The sequence below is a fragment of the Perca flavescens genome, chromosome 4 (assembly GCF_004354835.1).
Source record: "Perca flavescens isolate YP-PL-M2 chromosome 4, PFLA_1.0, whole genome shotgun sequence".
NCBI lineage: Eukaryota > Metazoa > Chordata > Actinopteri > Perciformes > Percidae > Perca > Perca flavescens.
The window spans coordinates 28,013,903-28,037,531 of NC_041334.1; the positions used below are offsets into that span (position 1 = coordinate 28,013,903).

Below are 23,629 nucleotides of genomic sequence, written 5' to 3' on the forward strand. Positions count from 1 at the left end.
CTGCACAATGCTGACACACTAATCATCTACATTTCCTCTAAATGCCACAAACCAAGAAGGAAGTGACATGGAGTCATTGTGTTCCTGTATAATCCTGTGTCACTTTTCTCATAATGACAATACTTCCTAATAATAATGAGGTAGAAATGTATAGATAAAAGCAATACATACAGTACATTTATGAATCAGTGTTAAAGAGTAAAAAGATGTTTCCTTAAATTGACGTTTCCTGTAAATGCTTAAGTACAGGAACTCAACTATTACCCAATAACTACTCAAAGTTGTTGTGTGTGTGTGTGTGTGTGTGTGTGTGTGTGTGTGTGTGTGTGTGTGTGTGTGTGTGTGTGTGTGTGTGTGTGTGTGCCATTACTAAAGCCACTATCATATTTTCCAGGTGACACCATGTGTTTTAATGCAGTGTAAAGGGTCATGATCAGACTTGTGCTATGTCTGGACCCACATTTACCAGAGTCACCAACACATAGTTCCTTTGAGTGAAGAGTATTAACCATAAAAGTCTGTGTGAGCTTGTTCCAATGACGACCAGCCGGCAGTCTACTGAGTACATATGAAGTCATGATGGAAAGTTCACTGGTTCCATGTTGCTGCTGAGAGGCTGTAAACACAATACAAGCAGCCCATTTGCTCCATCACGCTATTTAAAAAAAAATAGTTTGACATTTTGGGACACATGCTAATTCACTGTTTTGCTGTCCATTCCTTTATAAGAGGCTGGAGCCAGTAGACAGTTAGCTTAGCTAGCTTAAGGGGAAACTGCTAGCCTGAATCTGTCCTGCCATAGATTCTCTATAACTGGAGATAGCTCATTTCACGCTGCTCCAAATGGTATGAAACGGGACACACTTCCTGTCTCCTAAGTGGGCGGGGCAACTTTTGAAAGTCAAATTAACGTCATGTGCATGGATTAAAAAATATTTTTTTATTTATATTTCCTTTGGACTGAGCCAGGCTAGTTTTTTCCCCCGTTTCCAGTCTTTATGCTAAGATAAGCTAACCTGCTGCATGGTGGCTCTAGCTTCATATATAACAGACAGATTTCCATCTTCTCATCTAACTCTCCGCAAAAAGGTGAATAAGAGTATGTTGAAATATTCTTTGAATCATGTTTAACTTCTCTGTGACCCTTATGGAGGTCAGCGCTATAGAAGAACTATTGAACCAGTTAATGGAGACATTTGTCTTATTGTCACCTGCCTCTTTTATTAATGTGATATTAGCTACTTTCACCACAAACTCTATTTTCCTTTACATGTTTCTTTGTTTTACTGCATTCTGTAAGGCCTGCAAATCACTAGTCCTTGCACACTTAAACCAGACCTCTGCTGCATTCCTGCTTTTCAAAGACGTGAAGCAGAGTGATCAAATATGAAGCTCCAATTTATCAGCAGTAACAATACTGATATTTAAAAAAACACACACACATTTGAAATATGGTACACTATACAATCCATATTAGTAAATACTCACAGTGTCTCCCAACCAATTGAGAAGACACAGCTGTAGGTTTTTAGGAATTGCCAGCTGGCAGGTGTTAATACTGCAGGACAGAGGCACTGAAGAGCCAAATGGCACATGTGAGCACCCGAAAGGCACTCTGGCACATCACAGTGGACTGAACCACTCACTGAAGGTGCTTTTGTTGAATTAAATGCAAGGCATTGAGGTGGTCATTGCCATTAATAGCAGATAGCTAATGTAAGTTTTTCCATCACTACCTCCCAGGCTCACTGATTTGGTCAGCTAAGAGGATCTAAATAAAGTGGAAAAATGCTAAATAGACATGGAAAAAATAATAATGAAGGAATGTTTACTGGTCGACATCAGTTTTATCTAAAAAAAAAAACACAACAGATTTGTCCAATGTGTTTATTGATTTGGGTCCTTCTATTCTGGTTTCAAACCTCAGATGTTATTGCTATTTTTCATAGAATTTGGATTGACAGTAATTCATGTTAGTTTACAAGTTATTTCTAATAAAGCGTCAAAGTATCTTTGCAACCGTTTATAGAGAGAAAAGAACTCACTGACTGGTGGAATCATTAAAGCTCTGGCCATTCCTCTCCTCTGAACTAAACTCTGCCTTGGAAACCATCAGTCAAAACAATCTGCAATGAAGCTCCCTGCGGTGTCATAACAGTAACACAGAGAAGCTCAGGACCCTTCACATATAACACCCCTTAGCCCACAGACTCTCCAGTAGTACAACACTATCTACACAGGTTAGATATGAACTGGTCCAACCACCAAAAACTCTTTTGAATCTAGTTCTAATTTTTTCCACTGCTGTCTATGGTCTGTATTAGCACTGTTAATATTTCCAAGATGATTCTGAGTTGCTTCTTAATTTGTCCACTATTTCTTTTCTGTTTTAAAGACCAAAACAGAGCAAAAAAATGAATACTAATGTTCTGTGTCTGCTGAACGTGTAAACAGGCAACAGTTTGCTAACACGTTCGTTATACTGTAACTATAATATGTCTGTTGTTCATAGATTGTTGCGCTGCCTCCAAGTGGCCTAAATAATATCAACTAGGGCACTTTTGGGATTATTCAGACACCACATGAATGCAGCACAAATGCCCTATCTTGCAATGTTAACGGAAGTGAAAAATATTTTGTGTATCTGGCCCGTGATTCGGATCCGCTCCTAAATTTAATGGGTTCCCCCTTGGCCCATGATTCACCCTTCCACCAAGTTTTATAAAAAAAAAAATGGGGCCAGCATCCTGCTGACAGGCAGACAAACAGAAAGACAAACAAACAAACAGGCAAACTGAAACGAACACATAACCTCCTTGGCTAAAGGTAATTAATGCAGACTTAAAAGAATACTTCACCCTCAACATGATCTTTTGGATATCAATTTCTCACCAGTGTTGCCTTGAATTCTTGAAGAAAACTGTGCCCCTATTCCTTCAAATCATCAAAACGTTTCTCAGTTTTTTGATTCTCCATTAGTGTGGAGCATGGCAGTTTCTTTTTTTCTTCTTCTTCTTCTTCTTCTTCTTCTTCCCTCATCATGAATTCAAGGCATTTTACTACTTGTTGAGTAATTGATATACAAATGATAAGCATGCAAGCTTGATGATGATGCAAGCATTGGCCGGTTTGTGTGTTTTCTGTTGCTGTACAGTCATGACTGACTTCAGGTCTGGCTGGCAGGTCAAAAGAGTTCCAGTTGTTGCAGGTCACTAAATTGGGGAAACAGTGAGATGGTTTTTAGACTAGCATTGAGGATTCAAATGCACTATACATCAATGCCCTGATTGTTCCATAAAATCAGCATCTTTTAAATCTATGTTCCAAAAATAAGCCTCAAACTAAACATATTGAACAGGCTGGTCTAAAAGGGGAATAATATACGGAGAGCTTCAGGCCTCCCAGCTGTGTGAAGAGGCTGCTTGTTGTTGGGCGGAGAAATCATCTCTAAATCCAACACAGACTTGTATGGTACATGTGGTTTTGGCTAGATGACTGAGGAAGCCGTTAGTTTCATTTACAGGGCTGTTTACAAGTCTGAGACCGCCAGCCCTCTCACTAGACACCTACAAATAAACACATGCACAGATGCTGATTCTGCTGTCTTGTATTGCATTTACTTTTATTTTACAAAGTCATCAACATACAGTGCATTTAACACTTTGTTGCTAAAAAGAGAAGATTAAACACAACTTCAGTAATAGTAATGGGAACAAGCTAAAGAGCCTCAGAAATACAGCGGCGAACACATAATCTTCACAAAATCTTCTGTTCTTGAGATTAGTAGCTTTAGCCAAAACAATTAGAAATTAACAAATTTTAGTACAAATACCAGATCTATTATTTACTCTTATTACTCTTATATATTTACTTTTATTTTCATTTTATAGGGTTATATCAAACATTGGAGAGATACAGAGGATTTGGTCTGTTTGCAATCCTCATTCAAATTGTAAGAGTCTGCAGAGTTTGTCATATGCTGAAAAGTTTATGACACCATTTCCTGAGGTTTTCCCACACTCCCTGCACTGTGCACCATTGGATGATTTTCTAAGCTGATGTTGCAATATAACTCAGAGTAGAGTAAGTAGTTGTGGTTTTCCTCCTTACCCAGATAAGACTTTAATTAGATCGCTGACAACACATTAAGAGGGGTGTAGGTGGTCTCGTCAGAGTGGTTAAAGGTGGGAGATGTGGAGTTCAGGGTCCAGACGGAATGCTGTGTGTTTGAACGATGCACTGTGTGTGTGAGAGGAGTTTGACTGCCATCACACATTCCATATTTAACTGAGTACTGACCAAAGGGCCTCATATGTGAAACACATGCAGTTTATCCAACACTCACACACACACACACACACACACACACACACACACACACACACACACACACACACACACACACACACACACACACACACACACACACACACACACACACACACACACACACACACACACACACACACACAGGAAATGGGCATGTTAATAAAGGGGGCGAACGGTAAATTCCAACCACCAGCAGAGTAGATTGAGAAAAGAATACAAATTAGGTATTTAATCTTGCAAAACAAGCTGTTACTCCCAAGTATTTTAAGTGTATTATATTTAAAGTAGAGCAATATACGTATACTGCACTAGTACACACACTAGTATCACTTCCATATTTACTGGGAATCCATTGCCTGGGCAAAACTACTGTGTATTACTGTAATTAAAAAAACACTAATTTATTTCAGATATAAAAATCTAAATAATGTGGGGAGGAAGCAATAACAACAACAACAACCAATACAAGATCATTTAAGCACATGAAAACCAGTTCTGATAAGTATTGGGTGTTTTTTATTAAAAGGCATTGAAAACCGACATATTTCAGAATCAGAATCAGATTTATTGCCAAACTAGTTTGCACTTTGCACAGTAAATTTGCTTGTGTATAATGTGCATACAGTAAACAATAAACACATTAAGAAGGGACTAAAAAATAAAGCAAAGTATTGCTACATTCAAGAACAGAAATACAGAATAGATACTGTATATTACACTGGAAAAATTCACTATAACAAAAATGTGAAATATAACTCTTTTAGAATGAAAAAGAAGGAATGTTACTGTAATCATAAAAAAGAAAGGAAAAGAAGGCTGTACGGTTTCTGCAGAGTGTGGAAAAATGTTAATCAGTGATGTGCAAAAGTTTACAGTATATATAAATATAATATTTCATCAAGGTTTCTGACATGACCGTGCAAACACTGCAAATAGGATGGGTTTAATCAACCATTCCACACCAACGTACTGTGTTACTTTATTGCATGAAAGGAAAAAACACTCCTTAAAAATTTGAATTCATCTTTGAATTTGAAGTCTGATAATTAAGAACCTTTTCCAAGAATTTAGTGAAAGTCACTGTTCTCTCACTCACTGAGCTGATGTAATTGAAGCGCATCCGTTTGGTATGTAAACCATCAGCAAGTCGACTGGATAATACTTGGTCTTAAATGCATGACAGATGAGCTTTGATTTGGAAATGTCCACTATCGATGTGGCTTCCTTCTAGCGACTCGCTTACCAATATGCTTACTTGTTGGAAAAGTATGCATGATGTAATGCTTCTCAGTATCATCAGCTGTCTTTGGGATCCACAGTCACTGATTGTATTCAGAACATTTTCATTTCATCAATGTGACGACCCCGCGCAAAAGACACGTGGTATTAAAAGTATGATAAGTGATGTTAATCCAATACACTTTTTGTCAAATTCAGCGAATATCTCTTTATATTCTCTTTATTTTCTGTGTGCCGAAAAACAATCTGGTGTTAAATGTATTGTGGAGGATTTTCCCGAATTTTAGAAAAGAACCACCCTCTGTACTTTTTGAAAAAATGCACATGCGCAACACTCTGCCTGCTCCCGAGAGGGAACGCCTATTAAACGTGTGCACGAGAGTGCACTGTTTACAAGCTGTTGGCATGGCTCATACAAGCCTACTTTCCAAAAGAAGATTTGCACTTTTTCCACAAATTGAGATGTTTACCGTGTGTTCGCGGTGCGTGACTTGTGCCAGGGCTAGCATCGCTAATCATAGCTTACATCAACTTTTACTAGCAGTGATTTTAAATGGATTTCTCCAAATAGCATGTCAAACTTTACCTGTGGAGTAGAAACTTCACGACTGAGGCATCAGTGGGAAGCCCAACCTGTGCTTTTAGCGCACGCCAGCGTGTGAAATATTCTCCCAAAAGCTTCAATGCTTCAATGAATGGCTGAAACCGTAGCTCAAGCTCACAAAACATATACACCTGAAAGCTAGGGACGTGCACGTACGACGGCCTTACGTAAACATATCACCAGAATGATTGACAACCAGGAGGACCAATAGTCTTGATGATCCACCCGGAAAAAGAAAATCCTCCACTATACCTTTAATACATAGCCCTGGCTGTGTAAATGGAAAACAAACAGAAAGGAGTGCATGAGCCACAAAACACTATTCAAGCAAAACGGCAACAGGCGGTAACAGTTGATGGTAGGGGGGGGGGGGGGGGGGAGGCAGCATGTGAACCATAGACTGTTAATATTAATGGACAAAGCATCCGGTTCGGCGAAGTGCTGCAAATGCGGAAGTGCCTTAAACCTGCATTCCATCTGAATTCCCTCAGTAAACATTTTCATAATGAGTTTAAGGTGTCAATCGCTAGTTTTAAGTTTTCTGCAATACAATACAGAGGCGCGGGAAGTCATTTTCAGCAGGGGGTGCGGGGGGCTGTCGGGGGGGGGTGCGCAGAACGACTCTACCACTGCCCCCCCCCCTCCATGAAGTAGGCTACATACGGTGCAAACTAAATGGGCACTAAATCACATGCCAATCACTTCTGGTCAAAAGAATCCTTTGCAGCGGCCCGGGTTTAAATCCGACCTGCGGCCCTTTGCTGCGTGTCATTCCCTCTCTTTCCCCCTTTCCTGTCTATCCACTGTCACTATCGAATAAAAAATAATAAAAAAAAAAGATGAATGACTAGTCCAGCTGAGCAGGCATCAAGTATGCCTTTCCAGTTCAATAAACCAAGTACTGCCATGTGACTCACACATCACAAGACAGTGTTACAATTAATTAAATCATACCAAAGCGTTGTATGGCTCAAGACTATGGCGATATAGTATTCACTAAAAATCACCCAAGCAGAAAGCACAATAGTAATTCTGAAACGTGATTGACTGAAGATACAACAATGCCATCACACAACACAGCTGTATAACAAAATAACAGCCACTTAGTCAGCTGCAACTTCACAAACTGCAAAAGCCAACATATAGGCTACTGCACTTGACCACTAAGTCTCATACAGGCCTATAGCAGCATCACAAAATTATGATGCAATACGTCTGATATGCACGGCATTTCAATAAACTAAACAAAATATGTACATTATCTGGTCACACGGTCACAACAGATTATATTAACCTACTCAATTTACAGATAGCATAATAGCTCTTACCATTTAGAAGTTCTAATTTCTTGTCTTTTTCTTTGCAAAGTCGCAGATCAAATCCTCAAAGTCCAGCTCCCTCAGTAGCTCGCTAACCCCTACTACACATGTGCTGCTGTGTGTTGGGAGCACTTTACAGGCAACGCAACAAATGTCTCCGGTGGACAGTGAATATAGAATCCACTCCTGTGGTACCGTTTCACCGTTGTGAAGGTGTCGGGCAGTGCCTCGTTAATGAGAGAGCGGGTCTTTCTGCCGCCAGCCTCGTCCCCCCTCCGAGATGCTGGACATTTAGCCGCCGATTCTGAAAGGCTAATATCCCTCTGGGTATAACTTCCTCCCGGACGGTCTCCGTAATCGGTCCCCGTAGTGCAGGCTCTTCAGAGATGATGGTACCTGAGTTGCTATTACATTGTTCTGTAATGCTGATGACCGCCGGCCTCATCGCTGTCTTTTTCCACAACAACTTCGCTAAAGTTAACGTTAGCCACTGTTAGCTGTGGCTGAGTGTAGCTGGTAGAAGGCAGTGATTCTTCCAAGCTAACGTTGGCTAGCTCCTCGACATCTTCCTCTTCGTCATTCCCAGCTCTTTTTAAAAAGCTATTTATTCGCGGGACATTTTTATAGCAGCCGCTTTCTCTCCGTTTTCCACACTTTCACTCGCTGATGCAACCCAATCTGACCGGGGATCAGTTACAAATTAATTCCACTCTTTCAATCTCAACGCGTTCTTAGAAAGCTGATCTTGGATCAGTGCAATGTAAACAACCTGCTCCATGCCCACCCACCTTTATCTTTAGCCAATCTACACAGTGCATGCGGCTTTCTCCCAATCATTACATTAAACAACTTTTATTTTATTCTGATTGGATAATTATCACCATAATGATTAATGCCCATTGGGTAATACGGGCTTGATCGCAGTTTGCCAACAAGGGGTGCTGCAGCTCCCCCAGCACCCCTACTTCCCGCGCCTATGATACAATATGATGTTAATTTTTTGAATTATGGTCTCGTTGATTCTCGACAATCGACATCGACAATCGACAATAAAGCAGGGGGTGTTTTAGGGCATGGCTATGATGTGATTGTGATTGTGATTGTTCGCGGCCTATCTTATATGTAATACAACTATGGGACAAAGATATATTTAAAACTGTCCAGTAGTTATCTGTCCCTGAATCTGGGGGGCGGAGCTTCTGAAGGGGGGGTTGTATTTGTTTGGCAGTTGAGTTCAAATACTAACAATCTTTGCGCAGCATTGTTTACTGCACCTTTAAGAAGTGAGATTTTATAATTCACAGGTATTTATTTGAGAGACAAAAGAAATTTTAACAATGTTATAATTATAGAAATATTTTTCATTTGACTTCATAGATAAACAAAGGGCCTTCCAGCTACCTTTCTCCCTTTAATGAAGAGTGGTATGCATGCACAGTATCCTATTCTTAGGCAGGTTCTGGGTGGTGTAGCCAACAGAAAAAGCATGACAGTTAAACTCTGTGCACTTTCTCTGTGGTAGATAAAATAAGCAGTGAAGATGTTTGCTGTTTTCTTTTAATGAACATTTATGCTCTAAATCCCTTCCTAATCCTATAAACACCATGCATTGTTTGAATATTAAAAGTCTATTCAGGAATAATGCAATAATAATGTAATTTGTGATTTATAAGATATAAGCTACATTTGTATTTGCATAAAACATTTGCCAGGATGGACATTACTTTGGGTGCGGCCTGCAGAACTTAAGTATGTATACAAAGTGTGTACAGGATGCTGTATCATTTTGTTGCGATAGTACAACACATTAGAAAGTTGTCTGTAAATGTTGGGGAGAATATTAGTATTTCTCAGAAAACATTTCTGGCTGAAGCTCATGCCTTTAAACCAAACAGTTTAATCATGGAAATTGCTCTCTAGATGACAGAACAGGCCGTTCTTGGAACGTTCTAAGATTTTTATAAACACCAAGTCATTTTGGGCTGGAGCCTAGGCCTGCCTCACTCTCTACATCAGTTTGGAAAACATCTGCTGGAGTATGTAATAGCATTGAGGACTGCTGCTTAAAGATTTCCTGCAGTACCAGCAGGTTCTCTGCCCTATAAATATGTCTCTTCTTGAATCAACAGGTTGAATTCAGTCCTGAAAAACAGAGAACTAGCATCCATCCATCTCTAGTCTCACATTGCCAGACCTTCCTCCACAGTGCCACAAAGGAGGGTCTGGCTAGTCCACACAGCATTTAGGGTTGGGAGAAAAATGTGCTCTGGTTTATTGGCATTTCTTTAAACCAATCACAATCATCTTGTGCAGTGATAAGCTCCAAGCGGAGCCCCGAGCCTCTGGAAGGAACTTGTTTTGGTGGAACATGTGTACGTTCAAAAGTTGTTTAACAGAAAACTCAGATTGGACAGATAGTCCAGCTAGCTGTCTCGATTTACCCTGCTGAGATCTGAGGAGCAGTTAACCATAGTGCTCATAAATCGACCAGAGTTTAAAATTCCAACACAAAGAAAGCGGAAGGTAACGTACGTACATCTGGCCGGTTACTCAGCTTATACAGAAATGTATATGTGTTGCATTACAATAATTTACAAATCTGAAACAAACTAAAACTTTGGCTACTTACTTCACGACTTTCTCTTCTCTCTACGGGCAGCTAGGTGGAGATGAGAGAACTGAAGGTGACAATCTTGTCCACACGTTCATGGTTTTAACCATGTCGTTAACAATGTGAAACAATTGCAATTTGGTTAGGTTTAGGCACAACAACTACTTAGTTAGGTTAAAGTGATGGTTCGGAGTAATTTCACCCTAGGGTCCTTTGCACCATGACCTCGAGCCAAACACCCCCTCAGAAGCTTTTTTCACCAGGGTCAAACATTGGTTCGTTATCAGCGTAACAGGGCTAATGGATCCAGTGATGTATCTCGTAAATGACCCCACTAATAATGCCCGAAATGATACCAAACTTCTACACTAGTACAAATAGTTTATTTACTCATAAAACGATGGATTGGGAAGTTTGTAAGTACACCAGAAGTTTATGTAAATAACACTTGCCTGTTGGCTTCTCGTCTCTGCTGCTGCTGCTGCTGCTGCTGCTGCTACCTAACGGGCAGTAAGAGTGCTTAGGGCCGAAAAGAGATGCAACAAAAATATTTATTAATTTAACTTTTTTTTTTAAAGTAAGTGCTGTAGTATAACTAGCAGGAGACAAGTTATAATTGAGGTAAGTTTGGAGAAATTACCTTATTTAATTATTAAATTAATAAATATTTTTGTTGCATCTCTTTTCGGTGTTGTAATTTGTAGACGGCCCTAAGCACTCGTCTAACTGCTGGCAGCAGCAACAACAACAACAGCAGAGAGCAGAAGCCAGCAGGCAAGTGTTATTTACATAAACTTCTGGTGTACTTACAAACTTTCCAATCCATCGTTTTATGAATGCATAACCTATTTGTACTAGTGTAGAAGTTTGGTATCATTTTGGGCATTATTCGTGGGGGCATTTACGAGATACATCACTGGATCCATTAGCCCCTGCGCTAAGCTATTCAGCTGATAACGCTACTCTACGCTAACTCTCCCAATGTTCGACCCAGGTGAAAAAAGCTTCTGGGGGGGTGTTTGGCTCGAGGTTATGGTGCAAAGGACCCTAGGGTAAATTACTCCGAACCATCACTTTAAGGCGTAACCTGCCAATCTCTTTATAATGTGTCCACCATGTGTTAGACTGGATAATGGAGTAAATTGCCATTACCATGACATGTTCTAATGATACTGTTCTTCCATTAAAATTAGGGATGCACCGAATCCACATTTTTAGGGTTCGGCAGAATACCGACTCCACTGGTTAAGATTCTGCCGAATCCAAAACCAAATACCGAATCCTACTCCAATCCTCAGTCCATTAACACAGTAAACACATTAATGAAGTAAACAACGTCCACAGCCTCTAAAATAGTTAAATGTAACAACTTAATGTTGAATTCACACACTCTTTTTACATCGTAGGAAAGCAATTCGCTATCACCAGATGAGTGACAATTTTGTTTGGCAAATGTTTGCTAACCAGTGTATGATGAAGTCATAGAAATTAGAAAGCTAACGTTAGCTAACGAGCAGCAGCCGGCCGTTTGGGCGCTCTGCTCCCACTGTAGGGAGACTCAATTGCAGAGAGAACAGCTGACAGCCCGTGACTGTCCTTCCTTTGCCGTACCGGCGAATAAGAAGAAACAGCTGGAAGGAGACGGATAACTTTGTCGAGCAGCACCTTACTGTTCTTCACACTTCATCAGCTCCACAACAACAACACTTCCCCGTTTTCTCCATCGCAGTTAGCTGAACAAACCAATCAGATGCTAGCAGAACTTAGACTGAGGTAAATCTGAGGAAAACCAGAGGTAGATTCATAACTGTTAATGTAAATAATTAAACATGTAAATGTGCAAATACTGACTGTGTAAACACAAATATGTAAATAGTTAACTGTATAAACATTGTAAATAATGTTTTTGTAAATTAACTCAAATATATGAATTCACTTGTAAACCTTACAATAATATATTATGGAGATGATACATGAAAAATTAAACACATCATGAGACGTTGCTGTTAATGAGCAACTTTTTCCAATAATGTCATCGCTGCAGGCAGCACAAAATAAAATTGTTTACAGCAAAATGAGTAGTTTATGATCAGAGGAGCTGATTCATTCAATAGAATTCCTGCACCGTCTCTCAAATGGTAGCAGAGAAGATAAGAAAGCAATAAGAAAGATAAGAAAGATAAGAAAGTGACGTATTTGTCACATATACCCATTTCTCTTGTCCTATTTGTTGATGTAACCTTCCTTTCCTTGTTGGGACCAGATGTTTGCTCCCAGCTGAGCTCAATAACCCAAACCTGGTGACTGAGTGAAGAGGAGACAGGAGTGCAGTGGGGAGAATTGATGAAAAGAAAAAAACTAGATGAGGGAAAGTGGGAGAAGGAGGCACACATGTGTACAGTACATGTGTGTTTGAAACTGTTCCCCACATATGTTTGCCTCATTATCCTTCTGCTGCAGCTCACTCTTCAGGAATGCAGGACAGCACACATCTCCTAACCCCCAGTGGCATATAAACACACACACACACACACAAACACGCATGCACACACGCACACACACGCGCACACACACACACACACACGCACACACCCACACACACACACTAACACACATACAGTAAAGGCTCACACTTTGTTAAATACAGTGCTACACAGCCCAACTTCCTGAAAAGACCCTATACAACACCCTATGCCTCAGCTGGACCTCAGTAGTCAGACTGTTTGAGTTTACTGATACTGGGAGAAAAGAAAACTGACACAGAAAAGATGACGTGGAGTCAGCGGATGGATGCTACTAATGAAAAGCACATGACTGGGTATGAGTGCAGTCATCTCAACAATAGCAGGGTGGGTGGGAGACAGAGAGATGCAAGTACAGTTGGGCTTTCCCTAACAGAGGTTCAGTGTTCACAGCATTTTCCCAAGACTTCTGTAATAGAAACACATGCTTATGCATACACACAAATATGTGCATATACACAAATATGCACTCTCATGCTATGCTGCAACAGAACAAAAATAATAACATACTGTGACACAGTGCAGACACATGAAAGAGCCCGCAAAGAATTAAGATCAAACCTCACTGGCCCTGAGCCGAGCAGAGGGGGAGAAAGAACCACTATGACCTTCAGAGGGAAAAACGCAGGGAACAAACCCAACAGGCAGCTTGTCCACCCAAGGAGAGAGAGAGAGAGAGAGAGAGAGAGAGAGAGAGAGAGAGAGGGGAGGAGAGGTTTGGTACAGAGAGAAACAGAGGAAGAGGGAGAGAGAGGGAGGGGAAGGAAAAGAGTGAGAGAGGCAGAGAGAAGAAAAGACACAAAACTTGTGATTTGACAAAAGAGGGCAGGTAAGAAACTTTATTTGTTGTTTCCAAGGGGGGGTGGGGGGCTGTTTTAGATGGGACATTATCAACAAGATAAGAATTCAGACAGGAGTGTGTTTGTGTGTGAAACAGAGAGAGGCAGAAAGATCAGTGTACATGTGTGTTTGTGGACTAAGTGGGGAATCCTGGCACAGGCACAGCTTAGCCATGCTGGTGTGTTTCTATAGAAACGCTGTGGCATACAAAGTGGTACTCTGTCCTCCAGGGAGCCGCCGCACACTTCAACTCTACTAGTGCTTTTCTCCACTGCTGCGCACTCACCTTCCTTTCATATAAGACTGAAAAGGAATACTCTGGAAATGTGAAAGAAAATTCTCAGGCATGCAGCTTTTTTTTCAAAATCACTGCCTGTGGTGAAACAGTGTACTGTAATAGGGTTGAACTTTTAAAAAAACCTCTGTGAAAAATGTAAAAGGTAAACGATTGATCTTGGTGAGCTGGCTGATGTTGAGGACAAAGAAGAAGTGATGACAGCATCCAGTCAAGCAGGACAAGAGACTGAAGTATGAAGTGTAGATTTACTTTAAAATAGTGTCATTTTATCTGTATTAGTTCATCAGTCGTTTTTGTCAGTGCACCTTCCAACTCCTTCACTGCACATCTATATTGCCGTACCATAGATGTAGAGCCAACCTTTGCACAGCCACTGCAGGACTGCCACACCCACAATACTAATGCAGAGTATCTGCTTCTGATGAGGGTTTCAAAAGGAGGGCAGATACTTCTGAAACTATAATATTTCTGGTGCATGTATACCACTACATTTTAATATTAAGTCCATCTTTACAGTTTATTTTTTTCTTTTCGATTTCTAAACGACAGTGGGCACAACTGGAGCCACATGTGCAAAACTCTAACTAAAGTCTGCACAGCAGCAGTTAATGTGGACCAAACTCTAGTTCGTTTTTCATTGCTTGAACACAGATTTTAAAAACTCTACACACGTATCCCATGCTTTTAACCACAACCTGCACAACACTGGATTTGCAGCACTTTGTTCTAATGCTAACACACTGCTGTCAAAACTGTTAACCTGCTATATATATATATATATAGCAGGAAAGCTCAGAAATACTTTTTTGGGAAATAAAGAAACACCAAATAAAAATGAATCAGTTATACATTATACTGTTTGAGAGAAACAGTAAACAGGTAAAAGAGCAAAGATACCAACATGTCCAGGTAAGATGTCTGAGGTTACATACACAGCTATAAAAAACATGAAAAACACTACCTTATGTAAGTAAAACTGCGACTTACTGTTTTTCAGAAAGTAATGGAGATAGAAGCAATGGAAACATCACATCCATTTGTATTTAGAGATGATGCAGGTGCACGGAGAGCCAGGACATCCAATGTTCTTTGTTATTACGCACCTTTACTTTTTAACTTCTTTCTAGAGATTACTTAAACTACTACAGGCTAAATAAAATGATATATCTATTGAAGCAAACTGTTGATTTTCATTCCTTTTTGTTTCCTAAAAAAACTGGTATGTTATAAAATAAAAATGTTCATCTGAAAGAATTTCACTGTTTTCTTTAAAGAAACTATTGATTAGTGTGAAGTCACTTACCTTAAATTATTCAAACTGTAAAGATTACAAGTTTGTATAATCTGTGTTGGTGTTGGATGCTAGTGTTTTTACTCTCAGTGTGTTCTGAGTGACAGTGTGTGTTATCTCAGTGAGTATTGTTCATAGTGTTTGGCTGCACTGAGCCTGTTTTGAGACGTGTGTGAAGAGTTGTGTTGTTTGGAATGAGTTTTGCAGGTGATGTGAACTGTTTAGCTCAGGTGACTGTTGGTGATGCAGACTGTGGTTAGAGTTTTCCACATGTGGCTTCAGTTGTGACCACTATCGCTGAGCAATCGAAAAAAACTGGAAGTTAAAGTGGACTTAACTGCCCATAATAAGTTTCAGATACATAGAGATGAGTTGTCAGAAGATTTTTATGATGGCACATACACCATTTGTTATTTGCATTTTTATATTTTCAGATATCTAATTTAGATTGCTGAATTTAGCTGTGCGTGACACGGCTCTTATTCAAGGCTTCATTTAGTGGTCTATCAAAACAATAGTGATATTTACACTTACATAAAGGAATGACAATGCCTGTTCTGCCAACAAAAGAAAAAAATGAATAGGAAAGAGCTCATCGTCAAGAACTTTGTGGTAACAAAGAGATTTGTTGGACAGCTGAGAATTATGGGTTTTTTAAATCTCCTGATACACATGGACATCTCAAGAGGACTTTCGCCTAGTACGAGTACTCATAGCACTAAAATGTATATATATCTAAAGCGTGCAGAAATAGTTGCAGTTCAAAATATCTTCAATTGTACTGTGACTGATATAAATAATATGTTGGTCATAGATGTTAAAAAGCACAATTAAGACATCTTCAATTGTGAGTTGTGGCTAGTCTCAATGCTAGTGGACATATTTGGAATTTGCATATTTTAGAAACAGAAAACTGATATGTAGACAAGGTTCAAAATGCATTGTTGACCCTGAAAACAGCAATTGAGAATACATTCCCACCAATAGGCCCATTTAGTAGTTCTTCTGGCAGCAGATGGAGATTGTCAATGTGTCATGGAATTGTGATTCTACAAGTCCTTTTTCATCTTTTTTGTAATGTAAAATTTGTGATTCTGCATTTCCATGACAACTGGACAAACTAAATCTGCAATACAGCTGTGATGTAATCAAAAGCTTCCGGACACTAAATGGACCTTGCATGTGTGACCTGACCTGGTGTTTTTAAAAGGAGGATATCACAATATTTTGGGGGTTTTAAAGTCGGATTAACTAGTTAATCATGGTTAGTGATGAATGAATTACAGTCATATGTGAATCTGATCAATGTATAATGATCTCTGACCCACTGTGTAGTTCTTGTACTGATCAGATTTGCTCATTGAGGTGACAAATATTAAATCAATGAGTCAGCCATCTCTGACTTTGAGTCTTTAGTTGTTTGCCAGACTACTAATCCTGACAACAGTAGAAAGAGGGGGAGGAGAGCTGGTTCTGGTTTTGAACGAAGGGCTAGGAGGTTCTGGGTGGCTGAGAGGGAAAAGGAAGGGCAGTGCCAGGGAACACCATCAGTGAAAAGTTCGGATTTGTTTTTCCAGTCAGGACAGATTATGGCTCTGAGCCTCATTCCTGCCCCGTGATTCATATGTGATGTTTATCAAATTGGCCGGAAGACTGCTCAACTGTAGCAAAGTGATTGGAAACTAAGGGTGCATTTTGGCTGAAGCATTATGTATTTTGCACAGTGTTAAGAAAAAAATGCACACAAACAGAGATATATCATTTTATTTAGCCTGTAGTAGTTTATGTAATGACATTTTGAGTAATGTAAAACTTCACTCATTCCAAATAAAGAGGACATCGCTCAAGTTTGAAAAGTGAATTTATCTGAAGGGTAAATACTTGAGATGCTAAGTTAGACTGTGTAATAAGTGTGTGTGTGTGTGTGTGTGTGTGTGTGTGTGTGTGTGTGTGTGTGTGTGTGTGTGTGTGTGTGTGTGTGTGTGTGTGTGTGTGTGTGTGTGTGTGTGTGCGTGTGTGTGCGTGCGTGTGTGTGCGTGCGTGTGAGGACATTAAGTCATTACATTGTACACACACAAGACCTAAGCTAATTTAAGTTGCACACATCTGTCGGAAATATTTTAAAAAAGTGATCAATTACAGTAGACCTACACAAATTAATCCTGATGAAAGTTCAAACTCTTAGGTGTGGCTGGGATGAGTCTGTATACTATCAATGTGCTAAAAGATGCAAAGTAGAAACTCTTAAATCTAAACAACTAGATTTTAGACTAAAGCCATTTAGAAAACACTAACGCATAATAAAAACATTAATTGTTCTTTAAAAAGATGTGTCAGCTATAAACCTAACCTATCGTGGATTTTATTTGCAATAAGATACACATGTCTCCATCAGAGCCTTATTGGGATTTAGCCCAGTTTCCTTTGGCTTCTCCTGGGTCAAAGAGCCTTAACCTACCAGACCTGCAGTTTTCCCCTCCACAACACTCCCTCTGGACCAGTGCTGACAATAGAGCCTTTATCCCAAAACATTTCCTTTCCTCTCCCTCATAAGTACTAATTTCCTGTACCATTATCTGCCCCTCCTTCTCTTGGATTAGATCAAATTTAACAAATCACGGTCTACTTTCTTGCTCACTCTCTTTCACTTGTATCATCAAGCCAGAAACCCCCATCTTAACATTTATTTTAACTGAAATAACATATCAATTTATGTCATTTTGACATTTACTATACAATAACTAATCCATTCACAGCACTGATGCACATACTTATTTACAATATTAAACTCTGAAGGAAACTGGAAAGGTTGTACAAAAGCTAGGGTTAACCAGCCTACTCTCTTAGTGTACATATCTTAATTATTTTCTGCTCAACAAGACACTGAAGTCATGAATAGCAACATTTCCACTTATGTAAGAGCAGCATCAGGTATATATACATTTGTGGAGTAAAAGTTAAAGCAGCAGATTGCTGAACATATTGGTTTACAGCACTACAGTCTGTGTTTTCATGACTAAGATCCAAAAGAAACCTGCTTTATGTTTGTCGAAGTATTACTTGGCCAGTTCAACTCTGAAAACTCTTTCTCTCAACACACGTTGAACAAAAATCAGTGGGGCTTGGAAATATTTTTGTCAAAAAGAATACTCCCAAGCCCCTTTCAAAATAGGAGCAATCAAAAGAAAAATACAAACAGTTGCTTGCTGAAGTTTTCAGTGTAATGAGAGATGCCTTCGTCTGCACTGAGCCTGTAAATGGCTGCTAATCAAGGAAGCAGGGTTTGTGCCCACTTGAGAGGGAGCACTGCCCCAGAGCTCCCACACAGAGCAAGAAATACAAAAAAAGACCAATGTACATGATGTTAAACTTTCTGTGTGGGTGGGATGAGCTGACCGTATTGGCTAACCAGCATAACCAAAATGACAGGTTGTGTGTTGTGGTAATGCAGCTTTCCCTCTCTTAACTCTCAACCCATGTAACTGTACATACAGTAGAGTCTACAAATCAACTACCTCTGTTTTGTGCTCTGTCATAGGACGATGAAGGCCGGCGCAGAACTCTTCTCTGCATTGGCTCTGTTCCTCCTGATGGGGGCAGTGTTTACCCAGAGACCTCGGCCAAAGAAGCCCACCAGGCGCCCACCCACCACCAGGAAGCCATCTGTCCCCCAGCCTGCTGTACCGGCACAGCCAGAGCCCCAGGAGCCAACAGACTTCCCCCCTCGGATCCTGGGCCCACCTTCCATGTTTCCTGACTGTCCCCTAGAGTGTTTATGCTCCCCGAGCTACCCCAATGCTCTCAACTGTGAGAACCGGAACATCCGTGTGATCCCTGTCATCCCATCTAGAGCCCACTACTTGTACTTGCAGAACAACTACATCTCAGAAGTGACAGCAGAGCCGTTCCGCAACGCCACTGAGATCCGCTGGGTCAACTTGGCTAATAACCGCATTCACCGAATAGACAAAAACGTCAGAAGGTTTCCTCTATTAATATTCGTGATTTGAAAATAACATAAAACCATTTATAAATGTGTTTTCTGTATCTATCTCTTGTGCAGGTGTTTGAAAAAATCCCAGCACTGCTGTACCTCTATGTACAGCGTAACCACCTGAAAGAGGTACCTTCCGGTCTTCCAGCAAACCTAGAACAGCTCCGCCTCGGTAGGAATCGTATTTCTAAGATCCCTGCTGGTGCCTTCAGCAAGATGGGGAACCTGACGCTGCTCGACCTGTACCACAACCAGGTAAACTTCTATTTAAAAGTACCTTTGTGAGCATCTTACTACAATGGTCTCTTTAGGTATGAGCAGGGGCGGATTAGCCATCTGACAATTCTGGCAAATGCCAGAGGGGCCGGACCATTTTTTTAAATGTGGGCCGGTCAGATTTTTTTTTTAAATATACAAATACATTTTCTTTACAGGCCAACAGCGCATAGGACGGGTTTTTATCGCTTGCACGATTTCACTACGGTTATAATAATAATTATTATATTATTTATAATAATAATAATAAATATGAAGCATTTCAAAATCGCTTTTCTAGTCTTAACGACTACTCAAAGCACTTTAACATAGTACAGGAACCATTCACCATTCACATACATTCACACATTGTGGCTGAGGCTGCTGTACAAGGTGCCAGCTGCTCATCAGATAAAGATTCACACTCATTTACACTCCGATGGCGCAGCATCGGGAGCAACTCAGGGTTCAGTGTCTTGCCCAAGGACATTTTGACATGGGACTGCTGGGCCAGGGATCGAACTACTTACCTTCCGATTGGCAGGCTGCCGCTCTACGTAGGTAGAACGTAGTGTTTAGTTTTACACTATGTAGGTTAAACTCTGCAATTAATCCGCAGTTCATATGTATCCCTGAACTGTGGTGGTCCATTACACTGTAGGCTATATTCAACATCACTGATAATTTCTGATCAATAGAATGTAGAAAACATTACACTTCACAACGTTTTGTATCCATAACATGATTGTGTTATTGTACAATTTAGCAGTAAAAGCAGTAGCCTATGTAAGTCAATCCTACATTTTTCAACTTTGGAGCAAAACATGCCCCTTGGGGAAAAAAAGTTACCATAAAAGCCCTGTTTATGCTAATTAAACAACTGGACTTTGGGGTCAAGTGTTGTCGTATCCGGCCCATGTCCCAGATGTGTAAGCCCCCTTACTGGACTACTGAATATAATAATATTCCATTATATTTTGTATTTCGAATTGTTACCTGCCACCAGAATTTGGTGATTTCCTTGCCATAAATATACGTTTTTACTATAAATTGGTGCCTAAAAATGTATCAGAATGCAGGAAATTGAAGTCATTTACCCTTAAAATGTACTGGGGGACGACCCCCAGACCCCTACTTGCTTTAAGTGTTCCCCCAAAGGTCAATTCTGAGCAAGGAAAAACCCTGACGTATAATCACAGACAGCCATAAAAACATATTTAAATTTAAATTTTAAATTGAGTTAGAGAGTTAAAACAGACGACTAGATGTAAAACCAGACAGACAATATGTACAGTGTCAACAGAGAGAAACACGGACAATCGAAGAAGACAGACAGTGACAACAAAAAGACAACATATTGTAGAGAATGACAGTAACAGCATACAAACAGCATAAAAAGGCTGTATGTGTAAATTTGTTATAAATATGTGCTTTTTAAAAGCATTGTTTGCCAGTTACTTACATTAAATGTTTAAAAATCTGTTACATATAAGGTACTGCTCATATTATTTCACCATCTGTACACAAATGTAATTAGTGAATGCACGTGTCCGTGGGTGGGGCTGCATGGGCATGGTGATGTGGGCTGGTGTGGCTACACTGCCAGGGCTGAATTTTTGAGCAGGGTCACCCATCTGTACTGCATGCATTTCTGGAGCAAACATAATGACTTCTCTCTCAGCTGAGTGACAGTGACCTGGGAAAGAACACATTTAAGGACCTGAAGAGCCTCATGCAGCTCAATCTGGCTCACAATGTCCTGAAAAAGATGCCTGCTGGCGTACCCAGTACCCTAATACAGCTTTTCCTGGACAGGAACCACATAGATGACATCCCAAAGCAAGTATACAGTGCACACGTTGTCAAATAGCTGATAAACACACACGCATAGACACACTGCATGCATTATTAAACAAAGGTTGGATGTCAAATTTTACAGTTGTTCTTCTCATCCATTGTTCTCTTGTTCAGAGACTACTTCGAAGGCTTAACCCACCTGGCGTTTGTAAGGCTGAACTACAACCAGCTGAGTGATAAAGGTCTTCCCAAGTCTGTGTTCAACATATCCACCCTGCTGGACCTGCAACTGTCCCACAACCAGCTCGCCTCTGTTCCTTTCTTCAACAGTCACCTGGAGCACCTGCACCTCAACCACAACAGCATCGAGAGTAAGTTATCTCAGCAGCAATCTGCACCATCTTAAGGATTTGTGAGAGGTAGCAGATGTTGGGAATTTAGGGAGCACAGATTCAGTCATTAGCAAGCATCAAAGGTATTTTATCAATATTAATAAAGTTATGAATATTTATATATTATTAACTTTATCAAATTGAAGAAATACTATTCAGGGACCAATAACTGAACTGTGGATACAGTCTTAAAAGGGGTGTTCTCTTAAAAATGTAGATATTATTTATCTTAAATAATTTATCTCATATTTATAAAGTGAATCTGAGCACTGACAACCTATACACAAATAATCACTGACCATTGCTCCTTAAAGTATAATAGAATGTATTTAATTCAAGCAGACAGATTCATAATCAATAATTATTTAATCAATAAACTTCTACTATCCTACTACACTATAACAAAGGCAAAACAAGCAAGCATGTGGTGTGTGTGTGTGTGTGTGTGTGTGTGTGTGTGTGTGTGTGTGTGTGTGTGTGTGTGTGTGTGTGTGTGTGCATGCATGCATTGTGTGCAGCGCAGTGTACAGACACTTCCATGTTTTCCAGGTGACACCATGTCTTTTAAACGGTTATTTAATTAAAGTTTCATAAGCATTTCATTTCATTTCATTTCATTCCAAAGTTATTTCAAGATGTTGAAGTAAAATGAACACCAGGACCAACATAATTTTACTTCATAAAAATGTATCTGATTCTGCTATTTTTAAAACTTGGCATGGACTGGCTAATGTTTATTTTTCTGTTTGAGCCGGCAAAAAAAATGTGCTCTTTATGTGTCTCTTGTTTTAAAGCACTTTGGACTCTGCACTCTGTTTTAAAAAGTGTTAAATAAATTGACAAGATTTAATTATTAATATGATAAGCAAGTAAAAAAAATCCTATTCAATTGGTAGATTTTTCTTATTATTACTTGATTGAGGACTGGCCATTCATGACTGTGGGTTTTCCTGGCAGGCATCAATGGCACCCTGCTCTGCCCTTATAACATGCAGGCCGACTTCAACGATCTCAGTCTGGTGCCTAGACTAAGGTAAATCACATTATGTCACAACTTTGCACTCGTCAATACAAACTGGTTCAGTGGCACCCTTTGGCAGTAAGTAAATAGGAACAACTATAATTATGCCAGGAACAAATGAATTTTAAAAAGCAGTTGTCATTGTAATGGCATGTTACGCACCTGTTCTGTTTTGTCAGGTACCTGCGTTTGGATGGAAATCATCTGAGCCCCCCGATTCCTGTGGATGTCATCATGTGCTTCAGACACCTCCACTCTATTGTCATTTAGGAGAAATGTGCCTAAAGGCCTGGGGTTATGCACACAAACCACACACATTACACACACAAATACACACAGAGTCACTTTGTGCCAACTCAATTAAAGGCAAAGCATGCTCAGTGAAAAACAAGGTAGGCTATATCAACCGTACATACTGTTGAACTGTGTTACTGAAAGACAAATAGATGAAAAAACTTACAGCAATGATATGTTTAGTAAATTCATTGTTGCCAAATTCAAAGGAATTTAAACCTTGAACTACGAATCTACAAAAAGAGTAGATATACTGAACTTTAGGGTTAGGTTTTTGTTATATTTTATCAGTATTTGTTTTTGTTTGTAGAGATACAATGCAAAAAAACTAAAATAAGTACGCCTGAAAATACAGGTACATTGACAGACATGCTCAAATATGGAGGGTAGTTATGTTCACTAGCAGATGTGACCAGAGTAGAGTTGCCACCATGGACAACAAACAGACCTGCAGTGGCTTTCAGAAGAACCAGTTTAAAACATAACTACCATGTAGTGGAAACTGTCCTAAATGTGCCTGTTATTTTCAAGGTACTTCATGTAAAAATGGCATTTTATTCATTTTATTCTTAGTCTTCTGTATATTATTCTTTTGTATAAAGAAGCTTTGTACAAATAATGGAAAATAAAACTTTTTCTTTGATCATTTGATAGTGTTTGATTTTAGAGATTTTATTACCACCTTCTCATAAGCTCCACCAGTGGTGTACTGTAAGTTCATTTATTCAAGTACTACTTAAGTACAATTTTTAGGTGCTTGTACTTTCTGTTTCTTCATGGAACTTTCTACTTCTACACTAATAATAATAATATATTTAATTTA

General features: G+C 39.6%; 1 protein-coding gene across 1 annotated transcript; it reads left to right on the forward strand.

Annotated features, from left to right (window-relative positions):
• Positions 1–13,354: 13,354 nt before the first annotated feature.
• prelp (proline/arginine-rich end leucine-rich repeat protein) lies at positions 13,355–23,454 on the forward strand. Its single transcript, XM_028575695.1, has 7 exons — positions 13,355–13,453; positions 18,592–19,027; positions 19,117–19,302; positions 20,984–21,141; positions 21,274–21,470; positions 22,449–22,524; positions 22,692–23,454. Exons 2-7 carry the CDS (start codon positions 18,596–18,598, stop codon positions 22,780–22,782), a joined length of 1,140 nt encoding a protein of 379 aa, XP_028431496.1. The 5' UTR covers positions 13,355–13,453; positions 18,592–18,595; the 3' UTR covers positions 22,783–23,454.
• Positions 23,455–23,629: the final 175 nt, after the last annotated feature.

What these genes read in the sequence shown, in the direction of transcription:
- prelp (XM_028575695.1), top strand. Translation starts at nt 18,596, where the DNA reads ATGAAGGCCGGCGCAGAACTCTTCTCTGCATTGGCTCTGTTCCTCCTG. An exon ending in TTCACCGAATAGACAAAAAC is followed by an intron (nt 19,028 to 19,116) that starts GTCAGAAGGTTT and finishes TCTCTTGTGCAG; the next exon opens with GTGTTTGAAAAAATCCCAGC. An exon ending in TCGACCTGTACCACAACCAG is followed by an intron (nt 19,303 to 20,983) that starts GTAAACTTCTAT and finishes CTTCTCTCTCAG; the next exon opens with CTGAGTGACAGTGACCTGGG.